The 24,496-nt window shown below is 36.3% G+C and overlaps 1 protein-coding gene across 1 annotated transcript in view; it reads right to left on the bottom strand.

Moving 5' to 3' along the window:
- The window catches only part of Mad1 (Mitotic arrest-deficient 1), a 183,894-nt gene extending 159,398 nt beyond the window's left edge, over positions 1 to 24,496 (bottom strand). The window contains exon 1 of the mRNA XM_089086702.1: positions 24,259 to 24,496. Within this exon, the coding sequence (XP_088942828.1) occupies positions 24,259 to 24,496 (238 nt within the window). The remainder of the gene's footprint in view (positions 1 to 24,258) is intronic.

The raw sequence follows: 24,496 nt of genomic DNA, 5'->3' as shown, positions 1-24,496 counted from the left end.
CCATATTACTTCTCCAAGATTTGGCATCGTCTGAGCCCTGTAAATATTAAGAACAGCAGCTCTCCAGAAGGAGACATGCTTGGACAAAACCTGAGACATTTTTATATTGCTACTATCGTGTTCTTTTCAGGATTCAGTATAAGTTTTAAAGATTCATTCCTATCCTCCCCTTTTCTGTGTAGTCTTTGGCTATGTACAAAAAAAATGGCACATTTAAACTCCCTATTTTATGCTCCTTTTCAACACAATAGTCAGTACCCTGAAAATACCCTCCCCTGATCGACGCATGCGTTCCTACTATTACTACTGACAGCTCACTGCAGCACAAAACCACCTGGGGCTAACACAGCTATGCATACTCCTCCTCCATCCCAATCTGTCCAAAGCATTTCTCTTTACACCATCATAAAAAGTTCCCATTTCCCCATTCAGAAAGAACCTGCTTTTTTGTTGGCCCTAGATGGTTTGCCAACAAGGACAATCTTTGGAAATATGTCATTCTTAATCTGCAGAACATGTCTTCACCATTTCAACCTTCCTCTCATTATAGCCCTAGAAAACAGGATTGGGTGGAATTTTTTTTTACACAGCTTACTACTTGACATGCAGTCAATTAATTACGTACCCAAAACAATCGGTTAGCAATCTCTCTGGAAAGCATCTAGGAACTCCTCTTCCATTTTTTGGAGCACTCAATTTTTTTGGAGTTCAGAACCATATCTGACCACTGTCATCATTGTGACATCCAATATACTAATCTTGGTTCATAGACTTATCTTCCAATTCTTCCATTTTTTTTTTCAACTATGAAAAAAAAAACCTGAGCCTTGGCTATTCTGCTTTTAATATTTTCACTGCACCCACCATATTTACAAATAATACTACCTAGGTGAGTAATGCTGTCTGTCGATTGATCTTCTCATTACTAAATCTCACCTCTTTGTTCCTGGTCTTAGCAACAAAGTCACCATGAACTTGCAAAACCTCTAAAAGAAGTCCATTCGTTTTGCTATCATTTTCATCTAGGATGCTTAAATCATCAGCATAATCTAGTCTAGGATAGGTTCACTTCCCCATTTGATTATGTGTTCTCTCATTGCCTTTGCTGAGCTTCTTAGGACCAACTCCAACAAAATTATCCATATAAGCGGGGTATTGAACAAAACTTCGCTTAACTCCTAATTTATTACAAAACCAGCTACAAACCTCATTTCCCACCTTAACTGCAGCAATTTTATTCTTGTACATAGCACTATTTACTTTAATGTACTTATACAGTATACAGTACAAGGATAGGACCTTGACTAAAGCTCTTCTATCAGCTGAATCAAAAACTTGCTCGTAATCTATAAAACTGAGGACTAAAGGTCTAAAAAAATTCTATTCTATAGGCTTATTAAAGTCATATTCATCTGCACAATGCGTATTTGTGCAGATGTGTATTTGTGCAGAAAACGGTAGAAATACTACAATTACAACACGGAAGTAAATTTGGCAATGATAATCGAAAAAATTCCTTTGTCGCACGATACTGTATTGAATATAATTTAATTTTAGCCTAGACCAATTAGGGCAGCTTATTGCAAGAACTAAAGAAAGCCCAAAGTTTTCGGTTCAGTTTGACAAGACACCTAGTGTTACTAAATTGGCTGAGTTGTCAGTATATGTCACGCATGTTTACAAAGAAAGTGTGTATTAAGAATCGTTATGACTTTTAATTGTTATGACACATTATGTGATTGAGAATGTTTATGTAAGTGTGTATTAAGAATTGTTTGGACCTTGACTAAAGCTCTTCTATCAGCTGAATCAAACACTTGCTAGCATTCTATAAAACTGAGAACTAAAGGCATTTGAAGACTCAGCCAAGTTATAGAACATAGTTACCAAATACTGCCAAACGGGTAAAGCACAAGTGTTTCTTTATATGCTATTCATCCAACATCATACAAGTCTAGTCTACCAGAGTGCTTAGAACTATAGTGAAAGTAGTGATAAACAACCACTTGAACAGATTGCCTGAAAACCATCTTTTAGAACAAAGTTACTATATTAACTAAGAATAAAAACAGCACCAATAACCCAGTAAATATAAAAAGATAATGTGTATGGTATCAGAGGCAACGCTATAGCGTTGTCTATAGTAAAGGCCATACAGCTCCAATGTTTTATCGTTTATTTATTATTATTATTTTTTTCCCCAGAGGCACTACTTATGGAAGGGGTCATCGGATAAACTTCAAAGGGGGCTCACTCGATTGGAAATCAAGAGTTCTAGTGCCCTTTTCATAGGAAGCGCAATAGCGCTGCCTAAGTAAAGAACAAGGTTGTCGTAGAAACTACGAAAAGGGCTCATTCGATTGGAAATTGGAGTGGCTAGTTCCCTTTTTAATAGTAGAAAGTGATTGGAGGGCAACTAGCCCCCCCCCCCACGCCCACCTTTTCCCCAAACACATCCAATCAAAATTTTGTGACAGCCATTTTATTCAACGTAGTTAAAGTTCTGGAAAAGAGGTCTTTGAGGATGACAAACCCCCAAAGCACTCAGGACAAGGGTTGTAAATCATGCCTTGGGGGCATATAAGGTTCTTATAGAAAGCGTTGTCGTAGAAACTTCAAAAAGGGCTCATTCGATTGGAAATTGAAATGGCTAGTGCCCTTTTTAATAGTCGAAAATGATTGGAAGGCAACTTACACACCTTCCACGTCCACCATTTCCCAAAACACATCCAATCAAAATTTTGAGATATCAATTTTGTTCAACGTAGTTGAAAGTCCTGGAAATTAGGTCTTTTAGGATGATAACCCCCCTCAGAACCCTCAGCTCAAGGGTTGTAAGTTATGCCCTGGTGGCACATAAAGGTTTATATAGAAAGTTGTTGTAGAAATTTCAAAAAGGGCGCATTTGACTGGAAATTGAAACTGCCCATGTTGATATTCAGATTTGGGTGGGGAGTAATTAGTCACCTTCCCACGCTTAGTGTTTCCCCAAAATAATGAACTTAACGTTTAGGGATAGCCCTATAGTTCATTATCGTGGACATTTCTAGAACGCATACACTCAAGGGTGACAAACCCCCCAGAGCCCCCCTGGCACAGAGTGTCAGTTATGCCCTGGGGGCATATAAGGTTTTTATAGATACAGTCGTCGTAAACTTCAAAAGGGGCTCATTCAATTGCAAATTGAGAGGGCTAGTGCCCTTTTTAATAGTCGAAAGTGATTAGAGAGTAACCAACCCACCTCTCAAGCCCACCATTCCTCCAAACACATCCAATCAAAATTTTCCGATAGCCATTTTGTTCAACGTAGTATGAAGTTCGGGAAATTAGGTCTTTGAGAATGACAACCCTTAGCCCTCAGGGCAGGGGCTGTAAGTTAAGGCCTGGGGGCATATAAGGTTTTTATTGAAAGTGTTGTCGTAGAAACTTCAAAAGGGCTCATTTGATTGGAAATTGAAAGGGCTAGTGCCTTTTTTTATAGTTGAAAGTGATTGGAGAGCGACTAACGTCCCTCTCGAGCCCACCATTTCCCCAAACACATCAAATCAAAATTTTGAGATGGCCATTTTGTTTAACGTATTTAAAGTTCTGGAAATTAGGTCTTAGAGGATGACAACCACCCTAACAGCCCTTAGGGTAAGGGTTTTAATTTATGCCCTGGGGACAGATAAGGTGTTTATAGAAGGTATTATCGTTTCAAAAAGGGCTCATTCGATTGGAAATCGAAAGTCCTAGTGCCCTTTTTAATAGTCGAAAGTGATTGGAAGGCTTGACATTTTTATAGTAAATATCGATGTGGGTATAATGTATTATTTTGTTGTTGTTGTTGTTGTTGTTTAGACCAGGGCACTTTGTATCGAAGGAGTTGTCGTGGGAACTTCGAAAAGGGCTCATTCGATTCAAAATAGAAAGGGATGATGCCCTTTTGAACAGTCGAAAATGATTGGAGGGAAACTAATCCCCCTCCTACACCCACCCTCTCATTTGCCCATTATGTTTAAAAACTAAATGTTGCCTTAAGATTAAATCAAAATTCACTGTTTTAATGCTAATTCCCAATAAGGCATCTCAGCAGTATCCCAAGAACGACTGAGGGTATTATGTTCAAACTTTCGGGGCTACTTCTGCTCTTAAAATCTAAGCAAATCAAAATAGCGTAAGTGTATCCAAGCTACCAAAGAAAGTAAACAGATTTGTATGTGAATGGTATCAAGTTTTCCATTTCAGGTCAACTAGAGGAGGTATGAAACTAAATTAAACACTACTATTTGTGTCCAGATTTTTAAAAGGGTGTATTTGGTTAAAAATTGCTGAAAATTTTTCTACAGCATACAAATAATAGGCCAAACTATAGTCTTAAAAAAAACAAAAAGATTTAAAGTATTATTATCAAAGATTTAAAGTATTTAAAGATTTAAAGATTTCCCTGAAAAAACTATGCCAATATAACACGAAAAGAAATTAATTAAAAAAAACTTTTTCCACAAAATAAGTTTTTCGAAAAAAGTGAAGAACTTTATTCAACCAAAAATGAACAAAAATAAAATCAAATAATCTATGAAGCACGAAACGACCACAAATCAGTATCAATAAATAAATGAAACCCAAAACGAACAGAAATTACAATAAATAACCGAGTCAAACACAAAACGAGCAGAAATTAACATAAGCTGGGCTCAAAACCCCTATGCCTTCCCAAGGCCAGAACATAATTTGCAGATTACTAAAAAAAATATAAATGTTTTTTTCTTTTATAACTTTAATAAATCAAATAATATGAACATTTTGATTACTAAATATCAGTATATGTATATTAAACTGACAATGCACATTCATTTGTATTTTTTTTCAGTAAATTGCAAATTATGTTCTGGCATTGGGAAGACATAGGGGTTTTGATTGAACGTTCTAGTTCACTTTTTAAGCGTCAAAAGATATCGGAGGGTAACCAGCCCCTTCCCCTCCCACGCCCTTTTTTCCCAGCATTCAATAAAAATTTTGAGATAGCTATTTTGTTAAAAATAGTTCAAAGATCATATAACAAAAACTCCGGTGTCGACACAACCCCCCCGGGCCCCGGGGGCAGGCGTTTTAAGTTATGCCCTGGGGGCATATATGGTTCTTATGGAAGGGATGCTCGTATAAACTTCAAAGAGGGTTCACTTCATTGGAAATTGAAAGTTCTAGCTCACTTTTTAAGAGTCAAAAGAGATTGGACAGATTCTCACCTAGCCCCCCTCCAAGCCCTTTTTCGCTCAAACCCATCCGATAAGAACTTTGAGATAGCCATACCCCGGCCCTGTTGTAAGTTATACCCTCGGGCATATATGGTTCTTATAAAAGGGATGCTCGTATAAACTTCAGAAAGGGGTCATTTGATTGGAAATTGAAAGTTCGAGCTCACTTTGTTATACTGTTGTAAGTTATACCCTCGGGCATATATGGTTCTTATAAAAGGGATGCTCGTATATACTTCAGAAAGGGGTCATTTGATTGTAAATTGAAAGTTCGAGCTCACTTTTTAATAGTCAAAATAGATCCGAGGGCGACTACCCCCCCCCCCCCCACGCCTTCTTTTTCCAAGACCATCTGATGAAAATTTTGAGATAGACATTTTGCTGAAAATAGTTCAAAGGTCGGATAAGAAAAACTCCGATGTCAATACAACCCCCCAGTGTCCGGGGGAAGGCGTTCTAAGTTATGCCCTAAAGGCATGTATGGTTCTTATAAAAGGAATGCTCGCATAAACTTCATGGAGGGCTCATTTGATTGGAAATCGAAAGTTCTCGTTCACTTTTTTACGATTCAAAAAATATCCGAGGGCAATTAGCACCCCCCCCCCCCATTTTCCTCAAACCCATCCAATACAAATTTTGAGACAGCCATTTTTTTAATAGTTCAAAGGTCAGATAACAAAAACTCCAGTGTCGACACAACCCCCGGGGCCTGGGGGCAAGCATTGTAAGCTAGGTCCTGAGGCATTACATGGTTCTTATGAAAGGGATGCTCGTATAAACTTCAGGGAGGGCTCACTTGAATGGAACTTAAAAGTTCTAGTTCATTTTCTCAGAGTAAAAAAAGATCGGAGGGCAACAAGCCCATCCCGCCCACCACGCCTTTGGTTTAACGAATGGATAAACCCATCCGATAAAAATTTGAGGTGACCATTTTGTTAAAAATAGTTCAAATATCAGATATTAAAACTCCGGGGTCGACACAACCCCCCAGGGCCCAGGGACAGGCGTTATAGGTTATACTCTAGGGGTATGTATGGTTCTTATAGAAGCGATGCTCGTACAAACTTCAGAGAGGGCTCATTTGATTGAAAACAAAAGGTTCCAGTTCACTTTTAAATAGTCAAAATAGACCGAAGAAAACTTAGCCCCCCCCCCACGCCCTTAATTCCCCAAACCCATCTGACAAAGATAGTGACATAGCCGTTTTGTTAAAAATAGTTCAAATATCAGATAATAAAAAATCCAAGGTTGACACAAACCCATTTTTTCACTTTGATGAACATTTGATTTTTTTTTCTTTTTAAGTTTGATTCTGAAATAAGGAATTTTTAAAAACTTGAAACTTTTTGCAATAAAAAACAAACAAAAATTAATTAAAAAGACTTTCCTAAAAATAAGTTTTTCAAAGAAAAGTAAAAGCCATTTTATACTTAAGCTCAGCAGATACAAATACCTGTTAAAATTCAAACTCAAAACGACCAGAAATTATTATTAAAGAATCAATGACACCCAAAACAAATAGAAATTAAATACACAATCATAGCAAAAAACATACGTATATATATATATAATATATATATATATATATATATATATATATATATATATATATATATATATATATGTATATATGTATATATGTATATATGTATATATGTATATATATATATATATATATATATATATATATATATATATATATATATATATATATATATATATATATATATATATATATATATATATATATATATATATATATATATATATATATGTATATATATATGTATATATATATGTATATACATACATATATATACACATATATGACCTTAAATTAGAAGTGGTGCCTTTGTAAAATTAAACTTTTTTATTGGAACTGTAACTTTTGCTCGGCTTGTGTTTTGTCATTATGAAAGACATATCACCGAACCTTTGTTTCTTTCAATTGTTCAGGTGGTGGGACAAAAACTTACTTTCTTTCCAACGATTTATCTAGTCCAGGTTTTTCGTTTTCAAAGGTATAAAAGGCATTGACAAACACCTTTATTTCTTTTAATTGTTCAGGTGGTGGGACAAAACTTCTTTTGCCTTGTCTTGTCTTTTGTCATTATGAAAGACGTATCGCAGAATCTTTTATTTCTTTTAATTGTTCGGGTGGTGGGACAAAAACTTCTTTTTCTTCCAACAATTTATCCAGTCCATATTTTTCAGTTTCAAATGTATGGTAGGTATTGATTACCTTATCCATGTCAAAATCCAAAACCCAATCATCATCGCATTCATTTTCAATTTGTTTGGTTCGTTACACCTTGGCTTATCTTTCGTCATTATGAAATACGTATCGCCGAACCTTTGTTTTTTAACAAAGGTATGGGGCACGCGGCAGGCTTCCATATATCGATTCTCACCGTCGCTTGGCTTCTAAACAAAGACCATTTGAGCCTTTTCTTGATGTCATTACGTCCGAATGGACCTTAAATTAGAAGTGCCTTTGTAAACTTACATTTTTTTTTTTTTGACCTTTAACTTTTGCCTCGGCTTGTCTTTTGTCATTATGGAAGACATATCGGCAAACTTTGGTTTCTTTTTATTGTTCAGGCTGTTGGACAAAAATTTATTTTTCTCCCAACGATTTATCTAGTCCAGGTTTTTGATTTTACAAGGTATGGAAGGCATTGACGACCACCTTCGTTTCTTTTAATTGTTCAGGTGGTGGGACAAAAACTTCTTCTTTTGTCTTGTCTTGTTTTTTGTCGTTATGAAAGACATAACGCCAAACCTTTGTTTCTTTTAATTGTTCAAGTGGTGGGACAAAAACTTCTTCTTCTTCCAACGATTTACCCAGTCCATATTTTTTTATTTTTAAAGGTATGGTAGATATTGATGACCTTATCCATGTCAAAACAATCATCATTGCTATCATTATCAATTTGTTTGCTTCGTTACACATCGGCTTATATTTCTTCTTTATGAAATACATATCGCCGAACCTTTGTTTTTTTTTTAACAAAGGTATGGTAGGCATTGATGGCCTTATCCATGTAAAAACTCCAAACCCAATCATCATTGCTATCATTTTCAATCTTGACACGTTTTGATTCTCGCTGTCCAGGTTGATTCTCATTGACTCGCTGCTCTTTATTTTCATTTTCGACTCCCTCACTTTTTAGCAATGGCCTTTGCTTTAGCTACCCGTTTTGGTGTTCTCACAATTGATTGTTAATGTTCTCAAATTTCACATCCTATCACATTTAATATTTCAGGTGTTGGTTCCAAAGAATCATCATTTAAAGTAACTACAACCGCAAATTTTCGTTTTTTGGGCCTTTCAACAGAGATTATATTACATAAATAACTGTTGTGTTGGAAACTCAACAATCTTATTTGCTATGCATGACATCATAAAAGAAAATACTTATCTGATGCCATAGGAAATGCTTATATGATGTAATAACATAGTACATGACGTCATTTCCAAAAACCAAAATTAAGACTCAACGATTTTTCTCAGACTTCTGACCTATCAAGATCGTTTTTTATGCGAGAATATTCCAAGATACGAATTTTCCCGAAAACATATTAATATTTATTTATTCATTTGCATTGAAACCTGCTATCTGCATGTTTACTATGGTTGTTTATTTGGGTTTTTGAAATTGCGCTGTCTATGAAAAACCAAAAAGATTTAAAATCAAACAGTTTGTGGTAACGAACTGTAAGTACGGAGCGACCCGGCTCAATAGTAACTGAAACTCTAAAAAAACAATTATGCCAATAGATTTATCAAAAGAATGGGCTTTTTATGCTGATTTCAAATATATAAATTTCATCTAAGTTTAGTATTACCCATAAAAAGTAACGAGTTTTACCCATAAAAGTTACAAACATAATTTGTACTTTACTGAAAAAATATAAATGTTTTTACTTTTATAGCTTTAGTAAATCAAATAATATTAACATTTTGATTACTAAATATCAGTATATGTATATTAAACTGACAATGCACATTCATTTGTATTTTTTCAGTAAACAGCAAATTTTGTTCTGGCCTTGAAAAGGCATAGGGGTTTTGCGCCCAACTTATGTTAATTTCTGCTCGTTTTGAGTTTGACTCGGTTAATTATTGTAATTTCTGTTCGTTCTGGGTTTCATTTATTTATCGATGCTGATAGGTGGTAGTTTCACGCTTGGTAGATTATTTGATTTAATTTTTGCTCATTTTTTGTTTATTAGAGTTCTTTACTTTTCTTTGAAAAACCTATTTTGTGGAAAAAGTTTTTTAAATTAATTTTTGTTCGTTTTATACTGACAGTCTTTTCAGTGATAAACAAAAAGATAATTTAAATCTTTTTGTTTTTTAAGACTTCATAGTCTGGTCTGCTATTTGTATTCTGAAAAAAATATTCAGCAATTATTAACAGCATACACCTTTTTAAAAATCTTGACACAAATTACGCTGTGTAATTTAGTTTCATTTCTACTCTATTTCACCTGAAACGGAAAAGTTGAAACCATTCGCAAAAAGTTCTGTTTGCTTTATTTGATAGCTTGGATACACTTACGCTATTTTGATTTTGTTAAATTTTAAGAGCAGAAATGGGAGGGTTGGCGTGGGAGGGTGGGAGGGTGGTAGTGGAAGGGGGATTAGTTGCCCTCAAATCACTTTCGACTATTAAAAAGGGCATCAGCCCTTTCTATTTTCAATTAAATGAGCCCTCTTCGAAGTTCCTACGACAACTCCTTCAATACAAAGTACTCTGGTCTAGACAACAACAACAACAAAAAATAATACATTATACCCACTTCGATCTTTACTATAGAAATGTCAAGCCTTCCAATCACTTTTGACTATTAAAAAGGGCACTAGATCTTTCGATTTCAAATTCCATGAGCCCTTTTTGAAACAACAACGCTTTCTATGAACACCTTATATGCCCCCAGGGCATAAATTACAACCCTTACCCTAAGGTCTGTTAGGGTGTTTGTCATCCTCTAAGACCGAATTTCCAGAACTTTCAACTTCGTTAAACAACATGGCTATCTCAAAATTTTGATTGGATGTGTTTGGGGAATTGGTGGGCGTGAGAGGGGTGTTAGTCGCCTTCCAATCACTTTCGACTTTTAAAAAGGGTACAAGCCACTCCAATTTCCAATCGAATGAGCCCTTTTTGAAGTTTCTACGACAACTCCTTCGATACGAAGTGCCCGGCCAAAGAAAAAAAAACACACATTGTGCCCACATCGTTCTTTACTTAGGCAGCGCTAGCTCTCTGCCTATGATTTGTTCAGCTGTTTTGAAGCTGAAAACATTACTACTATTTTTGGTTAGATCATCGTTTACATTGAATGAAGCTAAAGCAAAACATGAGTTCCAGTTTAGTATTTGTTTGTAAAACGCTTTAGAGAGCAAGTGATATCCTATGACAGGCCAAACATATTCATTTGGAAATTGTTCATGCAAGAACGCAATTCGACCAAGCAGACAGCATCCCCCAAATAAATCATCTTTGTTGGCTATTTTTTCTGTGGGAGAATGGAGAACTCCACAGTGAATACATACAGTGTTGAAGGGTCCTATTGACTTGTAAATAACACTTGCATTGTTGACGGCATCTTTGTGTGTTTTTACTGGATTTTATGCCACAATTTATTGGCATTAAAGATTGTAATGGTGTTTTTTTCCTAACATAATTTTTCTTCTGCACTTTCATTTTTGACTCGTTCTAATTCTCGTTTTTCTTTAACAGCAGACTTCTTTGATCCTCATTGTCATTTTTGACGCTTTCTGATATTTGCTTTAGCATCTCTGCTAATCCTACAATTCTTTGTTCTTCACTTTCATCTTTGACGTGTTGTGATTCCTACTATTGCTTGTAATTTTTGCTACTGATTATCTTCTAACTGCATATTTCTTTGATCTCGCGGTCGTATATCTTATAACCACACATTTCTCTGTTCTTCATTTTCATTTTGGTTTGTTCTGATCCTCACTGTTGCATGTCTTGTAACCGCATATTTTTTTTCCTTTGGTTTTTCACTTTTGTTTTTGAGTCGTTGTGATTCTTGCTGTCACTTGTCTTTTAACTGTATATTTCTGTGTTCTTAAATTTTGTTTTTGACTTGTTTTAATTGGCGATTTTGCTAATATTCTAACTACATGCCTTGTTGATCTTTATTTTCGTTTATCACTGCTTCAGATATTTTTTCAGTGTCTTTTGCCTCAGCTGCTTGGATTGGTTTTGTCACTTTTGATGGTCTACATTGTTCTTTATCACCCGTCGTACATTTACATCTCTCATGTCGTTCTCTTGATCTTGTCTCATTTGATGGTCCAGTTTGTTCGTTTTGAGCTTACGATTTTGTCCTCTTTTGTTCATTTTTGCATTCATTTTGTGCTTATGTTAATTTACGTTCATGTCCCCAAGATATTATGAAACTGCTGAAAATGCCTTTTGATATTTACATCACCAAATATGGGCACATGAATTTAGATATTTTGTAAATTTTTGTTGGGCAAATACTTCTAAAACGGTTTTAAAATCTGTTTTCCTTGTGTCTTCACTTTCAATCAAAATAAATGCTAAACTATTTAGTCTGTCCTGATTTATTGTTGATAACAGATATTTTTTTTTATTGGTTTTAGCCTGGAAAATGATCACTCTCCAGAAGCAACACTTACTGGAATTGTTAAGAAAATTTAAAATTGCGAAAATCAATTGTTCATTTTGACGGTGACGCGGTGCCCTTTAAAACGCGGGGCCCGACTGGGCCGAATCGTCCTGTTAAACTTATAATATCCTGTTAACTTATGGCCCACTTTATGATCAAATACTGTATTGGTTGTAAATATTTTGTTATACCTACTAAAATTGTAGCAGTCTGTAACCATTACTGTTTCCTTTTCCTAAACTAAATTTACTTAGCCTAGGATCTGGACCTCATGAAAGAGGCCAAGACATTATTGAAAGAGGATGATACAAGGCCTCAGAGCCTAAAGAAAAGTGGATTTGCTCAACTCTAGCTTTGGTACAAATTTCTCCACTCAGCCCATAGCTAACCCTCCGCCCACATTACCAGAGCAACCAATCCAAGAACCAATGTACCTGACAACTATAAGTATAGAGAATGTCTCAAAAAGGCTTACAAGACTGAATGCAAAACAAGCTGCTGTGCCAGATAACCTGCAACCCAGAGTTCAAAGAGAAGTAGCTGAACAAATTGCTGAGTCAATAGCAGTGATGCTTGAGATGTCACTCACTTCCAAAGTACTCCTTGCCTGGTAGCAGGTCAAAATCAAGCCTATCTTCAATGATTCAAGAATCATTGGCCTATAATTCTCACTTCAGTTGTATGCAAGGTCCTTGAGAGCATCATAAAAGATGCACTGATCTCTCACCTTGAAAGAAATCAGTTAATTCCAAAAAGTCAGCAGGGTATCTTTAAAGGTTGCTCAATTGACGAAAACTTCATTGAATCATATGACTTGGTGATCAGACTCTTGGAAGGTGGCCTTCCAGTGGATGTCATATTGCTCAATCAAGTAAGAGCCTTTTATAAAGTACAGCATCATCTTCTTCTCTTGAAACTGGAAGCATACAGGGTGCATGATGATACAGTTGCCTGGATTGAAGCCTTTCTTACTGGAAGAACTCAGAGGGTAGCAATTTATGACCCCGTTGGTAAACCTGTTTCAGGCCTCTCGTTAGATTTTTTTTGTGAAAAACATGTACTTTAGGAACTTTTGACCACAAATATATGAACTTTTACATGAAGTTGCACTTTTGCAAAATATGAACAATGCAAGAAGATTTAGATAAACTATCAAGATGGTCATCTGAGTGGGGTTTGCAGTTCAACACAACAAAATGCGAAGTCCTGCATTGTGGACACAACAACCCTAGATGACCTTACCATATTGGATATGACCTACTTGAGGCTGTAAGCGAAAAGGAACTGGGGGTTATTGTAAATCACAAATTCAAGTTCCACAGCCACACATAGGCTCTAGGTGCTAAAGCAAACTGAGCCCTAGGGTTCATAAAAAAAATGTTTATCACCAGGAAGCCATTTGTGGTCAAGAAGCTATACAAAGCTATTGTAATCTATATCTTGAATTTGGAATGACACTGGTATCTACCCATTATAAAATGGATGATATAGCACCCGAGAGTGTCCAAAGATGAGCAGCCAAGCTCGCGCCAGCTTTGCAAGACAAGCCACATGAGTAGCGCCTTGTGTCCCTCAAAATCCCCACCCTAGTCTATCAAAGGAAGAGAGGAGATGCAATTGCTATTTGCAAACTGCTTGGAAACAACCTCTAATGTCAATCTTCTCCTTATTCCTTGCAAATAAGACAAGAGGTCACAAAAAGAAGCAGCAAGTCCCCCATTACCATTGACATGAGCATCAGCACTTCTTCTCTGTACACACTGTCCCTCGCTGGAACAGCCTCTCCAAAGCCATCATCCAGTCCTGAGCCATAGATGTGTTCAAGAAAGGAATTGATTGTGACTGGGCCAATACAGAGTGCAGGCTAACCTGGGATATCAAAATATAGTCATGTCACACCACCAGCAAGATGTTCTACAGGCGGCTCAGCACCACCTTATCTTGCTGGGAATGCAATTCAAGGTACTTTAAGGATACCATCAATCCCTATTTCTACCAAACCAGGTATTAAACTCCCCTAATAAAAAACCACATTTCTACCTGGGACCCAGTTTATTTGTCACTTTTCACTCCATCAATCAATCCTTCAGGGGTATCTACATTTCATTTCAGCAGCATTTCATTCCTTGTTGAATGAACATCTCTGCTGTACACTGTTTGTTAGCTAGCTATTTTGTAGTCATAACAGAAACTGTTATTTTTGAATACAGATAAATTTAACTTGGATAATTTGAATAGCAGCAGTTTGGGATGTTGGAATATGGTGGGAAAAATTGACAGGCTCCAACGTTCCACTGGGCCCTATCCATAAGGGTGTCTGCCTTTGAATAGCGTGGCACTGCCCACTAAAGATAAATAAACTTTCCTTTTCTTGGATCCTTATTTTCATCATGGTACAGTTTCAAAAGGGTGTTTTGGCATTAACAGAGTTCAAGGGATATCCCTTTGGCCTGTTCAGAGTGTTAGTATTACTAGCCAAGAAGAGTCTCTGCCCAAATTCATTGTATTTTGCTATGGATCCCATGAATTTTAAAATGTGTTAAAAGTGAATCTTCTTTTGTATATTGACAATTATTTGAAAGCTTTGAAAAAAAAAACAGCTAAGGCCAATAATCATGCTTTAGCACAAGATGAAGTAAGAAAGCTTAAAGCTGGCCTAGTTAAAGATATAGAGAAGTTCAAGAAAAAGTGGATGCCATTGGAAAAGCAGGGGGCTCAGTACAACTAGCCACTACAAACTCTGAGTTGATTGTTTTGGAAATATATGATTCAATCACACTGGAATACAACAGAAAATTTGAGAAAATTGAAAAATTGTTTTCCACTCTGAAAAGCCAGATTGAGACATTAGAACTTTGGGTAGCTACTGTAAAGAAGATCATTTAGAGGCCTAAATTGGATGTGATGATTTACTTATTATTAATTCAAAGCCTCTTCAAGAGAGTTTTTATATATTGCCATCACAAGTTAGCTCAGACAAGTTACCTTAAATTACCTTAAATCGCATTGTTCAGCGAAATAAGGAAAGATCCTGTAGAGTCGCTGGTCAGTGACAATGGGGAGTCACTGGTTCGGCGGCGTCCCACTCTGTTTTCCATGGTTTGGTGGACCAATTCTTATCAATGGCGATCTTGAATGCATTGACAGAGGGAGCGGTGACAGCTGCATTGGGAAGACTGTTCCAGAGGCCCACCACTCTATTGGAGAAGTAGGGGTTGTAGAGTCTGCTAAAAGCTTTCTTCCTGAATAGCATCTTACTATGTCCTCTGATCATGGATGATTTCTCAAGTTGTATAGAACTGTGAGAAGACGGCTCAATATTCAGTAGCTTGTAAGCCATAATGAAACCAACCCTCTGCTGTTTGTAGACAAGTGGTGGGAGCTGTAGTTTGTTCAGGTAGGATGGATAGTCGAGGTTCTTGCATCCATCAATAGCTTTGGTTGCGCGCCTTTGAAACAGACTCTATTTTCTGTTGGTCACTCTTATTCAGAGGAGTGGCAACACACATCCCAAACTCCAGCAATGGTCGCACGAGACCCTTGTACAGCTTCGTCACGACTTTAGATGATCTGCTACGTACAGTACGCTTAATTATTCCGAGGGTCTGAGATGCTTTGGCAACCGCTGTTTGTGTGTGTTGGTTAAATTTTAATTCTTCATCGACGACTATTCCCGAATCTCTTTCAGCTACCGAGGAACCAATCGATTGTCTAGAGCCATCCCCCCCACTCATATGGTACTGCCACTTCTCATTCTTTTTCCCGAAATATACCGCCTTGCACTTCTGGATGTTAACCTCAAGCTTCCATTGACGGGCCCAAAGGGAAAGTGCATTCAGGTCTTCCTGTATGGTGTCTTGAGTCACTGACGACTCCGCGGGCCCAATAAGCTTTGAATCATCGGCATAGAGGCTCATCTTATTTCTTAAAGCCCGTGGAGCATCATTAATGTAAATATTGAAAAATGGTGGGCCCAAGATTGTTCCCTGGGGCATGCCACTATCAACTCCAGCAACTTCTGAGAAAAACTCTTGCACATTATCCCCAAACACTCTAACTCTCTGCTTTCTTCCTGAAAGGAACTGCATAACCCATTCAACAGCCTCCACATGTATCCCGGTAGATAGAAGTTTAGCCTACAAACGACGATGGCAAACTTTGTCAAAAGCTTTTGCAAAGTCTAATAGAATCATATCAACAGGGATACCCTGGTCTAGCAGTTCGGTGACACATTCATATGCGTCAATAAGATTTGTCTCGACCGAGCGTTCAGATCTGAATCCATGTTGGCTATTGGTAAGTAGTTTATTGTCAATCAGGTGTTTCATAACAGCAGTGTTTGCAATTCCTTCGAGGATTTTACTGACTGTCGAGGTAATGCTAATTGGTCAGTTATTGGCAGCACAGTTCCTACTACCAGCCTTGTGAACAGGTGTAATATTCGCATTTCTCCAATCTTGAGGGACTTGTTTTGTGTCAAGATATTTCCGGAACAGTTTAACTAGGGGGAGGGCAAGCTCCGTATGAGCCTCTTTCAAAGTTCGAGGGTGAACCCCATCAGGACTAACTGACTTATTCGGGCTCAATCTTTTGAGCTGTGATTCTACATCCAAAGTACTGACAGTAATAATTTGCATCGGTTTCTGAATATCATGTTCCGGAATTTGTGGCAAGTGGTCATTATCTGGAGGTGTAAAAACTGACTTGAACTGCTGGTTCAGAGCTTCAGCTATATTTCCAGGGTTGCTTATGGTATTCCCATTAACTGAGAGTTCGGTTACTGAATGTCTTCCGGGCTTTTGAGTGGAGGCATACTTCCAAAATGCTAAAGACTCCTCATACTTGCTAGTAACTTCTCTTGTAAGGTAGCGGACTTTGTTTCGTATTGGTTTTAATTTGTCATGATTAGCCTGCGTTGGGACGTCCTTGTATCTTCTCCAGAACTTCTTTTTCTTCCGGACTGCTAGCTTGATTTCTCGTGTGATGAAAGGGAGCGTTCTTGGTCTTCGTTTCCAAGTGGTTGTTGGGTGTTTTGTAATTGTCTCACTGAGGACCCTTTTCATCTCAAGCCAAGCTCCCTGTACATTATTCTTTTCGACAAAAGACCAATCTTGGTTACCCAAATTTTGCCTGACCTTGTTGTAATTTGTAAACACATGTTTTCTAAAATTGATGGTCTGCAGGTACAACTTTAGTCAACAAGTTATGGCTATATGGTCGCTTGCGCCAAAAGGTGGCTCTGAGTCTATACTTTGGATTGCCTCCTCATCTTTGACAAATAGGAGATCTAAGAGAGATGGGTTCTGGCCCTCTCTGTACCTAGTTGGGAAATTGATTGTCTGGTACAATGAATGTTCTTGCACGTATTTGAGGAGTGTGCCAATCTGGCTATTGTTATCTCCTGTGGCAGCATAAACACTAATACATTGGATCTGAGGCAGATTGAAATCTCCAACAATTACAATATTATGGCAAGGACGACTCATCACCGAACTTATAGAATTTGCAATCGCAAGGTGAGAACTTTTCTGGCAGGGAGAGCTTGGGCTTCTATAAATACAACCTATAATTAAGGGGTGACCCTTTAGCTCAATTTTTATCCAGACCTGCTCCACCCACAGCTCATACTGAGAACCAAGATTAAGGTCTCCTACCTTCAGTGATGATTTGACGTACAGGACAATTCCTCTTCCTTCTGGTTTTGACAGGTTTGAGATTATTCTGAATCTGGTAATCAGGATTTGTACATCAGTCAGTGGCACTGAAGTATACTTTGGTTTAACTTCAGTGAAGGCAAACACACTCACTTCAGGTCTTGCCAAAACTACAGTTTTTATTTCGTCCTTTTTTGTGGGGATGCAATCCACGTTACTGTAAAGCATTAATAGTCCATCTTCATTTTCAATATGGGCATCGCCAATATCTCTAAATTCCGACTCACAAGATTCGAAAGTGGAACTATCCAAAGGTTCTCCGCTATGATTACTTTATAATGCACTTGCAAACGATTGTTCATTATCGATCTCAAATGTGGGGCTTGCGTTTGAATCACTCACACTAAAGTTTCTATGTACAGTACTATTTACATTGTTTTGACAGGTATCAACTCCTAGATCTCCATCACCTGCGACCCCAGCGTAGCTGGAGGCTGCTGGGAGTTTTTTGGGACAATCTTGTTGCCTTTAATCACAATATTTGATTCACCACATGCCCGCCTTCTGTATAGTTCTTCATATAACTTCTGCCTTTTGTCAGAGTCTGCTTTCGATAAATCATTTCTGAACTGAACTGCCCCTTTTTTCTGTGGCTGTGTCTGCTGTGTCTCTGCTTGTAGAATTGCCACCTCACTATAGGATATTTAGATGTTCTTCAGTTAATTGAGAAATCTTCTTCAAGTTTTTATACAATTGGTATTTGTGAAACTTTTTTGAGTGATGATCAATCTCTCTTGGCTTATTCTTTTCCAGGATATGATTTTGAGGTAAGGAACCAATCAACTATGAACCAATGGATATGACTATGAACTAAGGAGGCTATGACCCAAGGGATATGACTATGAACCAAGGAGGCTATGAACCAAGGGATATGACTATGAACCAAGGAGGCTATGAACCAAGGGATATGACTATAAACCAAGGAGGCTATGAACCAGGGGATATGACTATGAATCAAGGAGGCTATGAACCAAGGGATATGACTATGAACCAAGGGATATGACTATTAACCAAGGAGGCTATGAACCAAGGAATATGACTATGAACCAAGGAGGCTATGAACCAAGGGATATGACTATGAACCAAGGAATATGACTATGAACCAAGGAGGCTATGAACTAAGGGATATGACTATAAACCAAGGAGGCTATGAACCAGGGGATATGACTATGAACCAAGGAGGCTATGAACCAAGGGATATGACTATGAACCAAGGGATATGACTATTAACCAAGGAGGCTATGAGCCAAGGAAAATAACTATGAACCAAGGAGGCTATGAACCAAGGGATATGACTATAAACCAAGGAGGCTATGAACCAGGGGATATGACTATGAATCAAGGAGGCTATGAACCAAGGGATATGACTATGAACCAAGGGATATGACTATTAACCAAGGAGGCTATGAACCAAGGAATATGACTATGAACCAAGGAGGCTATGAACCAAGGATAATGACTATGAACAAAGGAGGCTGTGAGCCAAGGGATATGACTATGAACCAAGGAGGCTATGAACCAAGGGATATGACTATGAACCATGGAGGCTATGAACCAAGGGATATGACTATGAACCAAGGAGGCTATGAACCAAGGGATATGACTATGAACCAAGGGATTTTCAATTAAGAAGAATATGAAGTATATGGTGAGGGAGGACTTGGGTGTGTGGAAAGAAGGTAAGATGAAAAGTTTTCTTTAGGAATTGGAAATTGAAAAAAGAAAAGTTTAATTAGTATGGTGTATAAGCTGCCCAGTGTTTGCTTTGAGGAGTTTATTGCAGGTTTTGATGAGTTGTTGAGGTTTTTGTCTGCTACTAGAATGGAATTTTTTTGTATGGGGGATTTTAACTTTAATCTTTTAGATCTTTCAGGTGATAATTTGGATTTCTTTAATTATATGGTTGTGAATGATTTATACCCTTTAAATTGTGTACCTACTCAAATTTCTAGTCAATCTGTGATGCTAATTGATAATGTTTTTGTGGAATGTAGTTATTTGAGCCAAAGCTATTGATACTTACTAACTGCAAATCTTTTGATTGAGCTTTACTCAATTTATGGTTGACATGATACTCCATCCAGGCTTGGATCATCTCCCAGTGGTTGCTCATGTAACTTGTCTGAAAAAGGACACATCCTGGCAAAGAAAATTCTGATGTGTGAGGTGAAAAAGTAGAGCTTGAATGTTTTTGCCAAGGAGTTGAGTTGTATCAAGCGGGACACCATTCTGGAGATCCCCAGAGATTAAAAAAAAAGGATTGGAAGCCATGAATTACAAAAGAAATAATAGACATGATGAAAAAAAGAAATCTGCTTTATGAGCAATCTCTAAATAGTCAGGATGATGCAGATTTTACAGAGTTTAAGAGAGTTAGAAATAAGGTGAATAGCATGAGGAGAAAGGCAAGAAAGAAATATTATGAATACAAGTTTTCAAATCATAAGGGAGATACTAAAGCGACATGACAAGTCATTAATGAGTTTGTGGGATTTCAGAAAGGTAGTCAGTCACCTTGCACTGATATTCATGAAAGTTCTGTGAGTGAAGAAAATGTTGTAGTAAATCATTTTGCCCAGTCTTTCTCATATTGGCTTGTCAATTCAGGAGAATGCAAAGTATGACAGGGAAAATTTTCTTAGTGAAGAATTTGTTGACTCTTGTGGTGACAATCTTGAGTTCCGGTTTGAAAAATGCACAACTGACAAAGTGATGAAAATAGTGAGTAATGCAGCCATTCATCTTGTTAATTTTGTAAACAATTGTTTTGAAAAAGGTGAGATCCCCCTAACAATCTTTTTTTGATTTTACAAAAACATTTGATATAGTTGATTTTAGAATTTTACTGCAAAGATTAGAATGTCTAGGCATTAAAGGAGTGAGTTTAAAGTGATCTGAAAGCTATTTGTGTGGATGGTCTATTAAAGTAGTGGTTGATGATGTTTCTTCTTTGCTGTATTGGGTGTCTTGTGGTGTGCCCAGGGGTCAGTCCTTGGTCCACTTCTTTAACTGGTTTATGTAGATAGCATGAGGTTTTATCTTCCAGGTTGTTGCCTAACATCATTCACTGATGACACTGTGGTTATGTTTTCAAGATGTTGTTTGAATAGTCTTGTGTTGAAAGTTAATAGTGTGTTGAGAAGTTTCTATGTTTTTTCAAATTTGAGTTTATTATCAGAAAATGTTACCAAGACTAATTTTATATTGTATTCTAGAGTAGGCAAGTTTCATGATATTGATGGTAGAATTATGTTCGAAAATAAGCCTGTTGGTGCAAGTTCAGGAAATCCGTTATTTGGGTTTTTATATTGGTTGCAATCTATCACAGAAACGTCACAGTGATATTGTTGCAACAAAGGTTGCCCGTGGTCTTGGTGCAATTCAACACTTTATGAGTTTTTTTTACCTCCAAGGGTATTAGTGTAATCATACCATGCTTTGACTTGCCCCTATGTTTCATATGGATGCTTGTTATGGTCAATCAATTTTTATACAAATTTCAAATGGGTTCAGATCCTTCAGAATAAAGCAATATGTCTTATTGGAAGCTATGTAGAAGATGTCACCAACACTTCAACTTGCTTTGACGAATTACAAGTGGGTTAATGTAGGACACTTGAATTGACTACCAGTTAGGAATTTTTGTATACCATTGTTAGAGCTCTATGAGTCCTGAGGTTTTTTGTGGCTATTTTAGTGACAATAGGTCACTACACAGCAATGAGACTTGTCTTGCTGATAATTTGTTGTACCACATAAAAGTGAAACCAGGGCTGGTTTCCCTAGTAGCTTTTCAGCACCCCATGTATGGAACTTGATTCAAGAGAGCATTTGGGTGGCCAAGCACCACAGTTTATTTAAAATTAATTTGAAAAAATATTTATTAGGAAAAGGTTTGTAGTTTTATTTATTTATTATTATTGTTCCTATTATTATTATGGTAGAATGGTTGATGAGATGTTGGTTATAGTTTTTATTTTGGTTATGTAATATATTTATTTTTTGTTTAATTTAATTTTTTGTTTATTTGAATAATTTTTTTTTTCAAAAATGTAAGTAGTCACCCTGCCACAAGTACTTTTTTGTATCTTTTTTTGGGTGGTTATTAGTAATTTAGCTGTTTTTTGTAAATGAAAAAAAATTTAATTGAATATGCCTGATACCCTGTACTTGTTAGTCATAAAATGAGTGACCAGCATTCTATTATTACTACCTTCTCAACCTAAATATGACTTAGCAGCTGCCTTATTTATTGTGAGCCATACTTTCTGACCATGCACCCCACCCTTCCTGCCAGAGTAAATAGAATCTTGGTCACCTAATTCCATGTTTCCTAATCCTAAGATATAAGTTTCAAAAACTCTTAATAGGTCCATTTCAAAGCATTTGTATTTGTCAGTCAAAATGTCAATATAATAGTATTTTTTAACATCATAAAATTCATTAATAAAATTAAAAGTTGTAGTGTTCATATTCTTTAAATCATTGAAATTATTATGGCCTCAGGAAAAATAATGGTCTCAGAACCAGTATATGATGGGGACTAACATATCTTCTCTAATCTATGGGAAGCACTTAAGCTGGCTTAGAGCCAGACAGCAAGAAGTCACTGGGAGTTATAGTTGAATGGAGGATTTTTGCAATCATGTGCCCTTCTTGGTCACAACATGGTTTTCTATGCTTGGTGATGTTCCTCTTTTGGTAAGAGCCAAAATCACTAGGACTTATAGTTGAATGGAGGATTTTTGCAATCATGTGCCCTTCTTGGTCACAACATGGATTTCTATACTTGGTGATGATGTTCCTATTTGGTAAGAGCCAAAATTCTGCACTGACAATCTCAAGCCTATGATCTTCAACCTGTTAAATATTCATACCTACAAATATTCCAATACTGTGGGAAGACACCCATTATAGATAACATAGAAAGGAAGAGGTTTTTCAGCCCACCAAAACAAACCAAACCCAGAAGAACTATCCATTCATCAGAATTCAGTGCACATTCTGTGTCATTTAATATGCTATAATTTTATTGAGGGGGACCACTCCTCAAGGTCATTCTGCAGCACTGTTAGCAACCACAGTTTTGGTTAAGAAAACTTATGAAAGGCCTGCCCTGATGCCACTATGAGGCCATGCAAGTGGGATAACATGTTGGGGTTGGAAATGAGGTCTTGGAGGGGCAGTTACTCCACCTGCCCCATAAAAAAATTACACCCCTGGCTAAAATGTGAATAATATTACATGAAAACATGACAATCTGATTATTGTAGATACACTGTGCATTATAATGTAGCCTAAGATATTTTTTTTTTTTTACAGGCTAGCCTAGGTTATATTAGATCATTAGTAAGGGGAGTGGAGGTCAAAGGATAAATTTTTCATATGTAAACAAAACCCTAAAAATAGATGTACAATTAGTAATTTATAAAATGTATCTCTTTGTTCTAGCATGTCTCCTGGAAAGCTACTATTCTAAACCTTTACTGTTGACCCCGTTCTGGAGTTGGATATCCATAGGCTCTTTATTTATTTATTCAAAAAAAAAGAAAGTAAGCAATAAGGGGTTTAGAGCCATACAGCAAGAAGTCCCTGGGACTTCCAGTTGAATGGAGGCTATCTAGGATACCACCAGATGGCTAATTTGAAAGTATATATATATATATATATATATATATATATATATATATATATATATATATATATATATATATATATATATATATATATATATATATATATATATATATATATATATATATATATATATATATATATATATATATATATATATATATATATATATATATATATATATATATATATATATATATATATATATATATATATATATATATATATATATATATATATATATATATATATATATATATATATATATATACTTTCAAATTAGCCATCTGGTGGTATCCTAGATAGCCTCCATTCAACTGGAAGTCCCAGGACTTCAGTATATATATATATATATATATATATATATATATATATATATATATATATATATATATATATATATATATATATATATATATATATATATATATATATATATATATATATATATATATATATACATATATATATATATATATATATATATATATATATATATATATATATATATATATATATATATATTCATATGTAAACAAAACCCTAAAAATAGATGTACAATTAGTAATTTTAAAAATGTCTCTCTTTGTTCTAGCATGTCTCCTGGAAAGCTACTATTCTAAACCTTTACCCTTGACCCCTTTCTGGAGTTGGATAATCATAGGCTCTTTATTTATTTATTTAAAAAAAAAAGTAAGCAATAAGGGGTTTAGAGCCGGACAGCAAGAAGTCCCTGGGACTTCCAGTTGAATGGGGGCTATCTGGGATATCACAAATGAACTTTACACCCATATTAGCCATGTGGTGGATGTCTATATTTATTTCTAACAGTTTTTAAATGGAATTCAATATTTTTAAAAGTTTGGCTAATCAAACCTACAAACTGCAATTTTGTTATTTTGACCTAGCCCATCATTTTTTGCATGCCACAAGAGCAACTTCTACTGAGTAACATAAAGTAGATCTAAATGGAATCTCAAAGACTAAATATTTGAACTTACATGTCTTTTTGGGACTCTCAGAATGAGTCAGAAAATTCAACCTTTTTGTAGCAGTTCTGGATAAGCTTTGTTGATGGACAAGTACTGAGGATTGGGACCCAGTGCTGGAGAGCTGAGACACAGAACAGGAAGGATTTCTTAAGTGAATACCGAAGCTAGGAGTTTCTGACGACAGACTGCCATAATCCCTCTTGATAATATTCACAAAAGTATTTTCATACTCTTTCTCTTCTTCCAT

Source organism: Artemia sp. Qi Xiang Cuo, chromosome 3, assembly GCF_049724085.1.
Source record: "Artemia sp. Qi Xiang Cuo chromosome 3, ASM4972408v1, whole genome shotgun sequence".
Classification (NCBI taxonomy): domain Eukaryota; kingdom Metazoa; phylum Arthropoda; class Branchiopoda; order Anostraca; family Artemiidae; genus Artemia; species Artemia sp. Qi Xiang Cuo.
The sequence above is the reverse complement of the archived record's forward strand: the minus strand, read 5'-3'. Positions and strand labels throughout refer to the sequence as shown.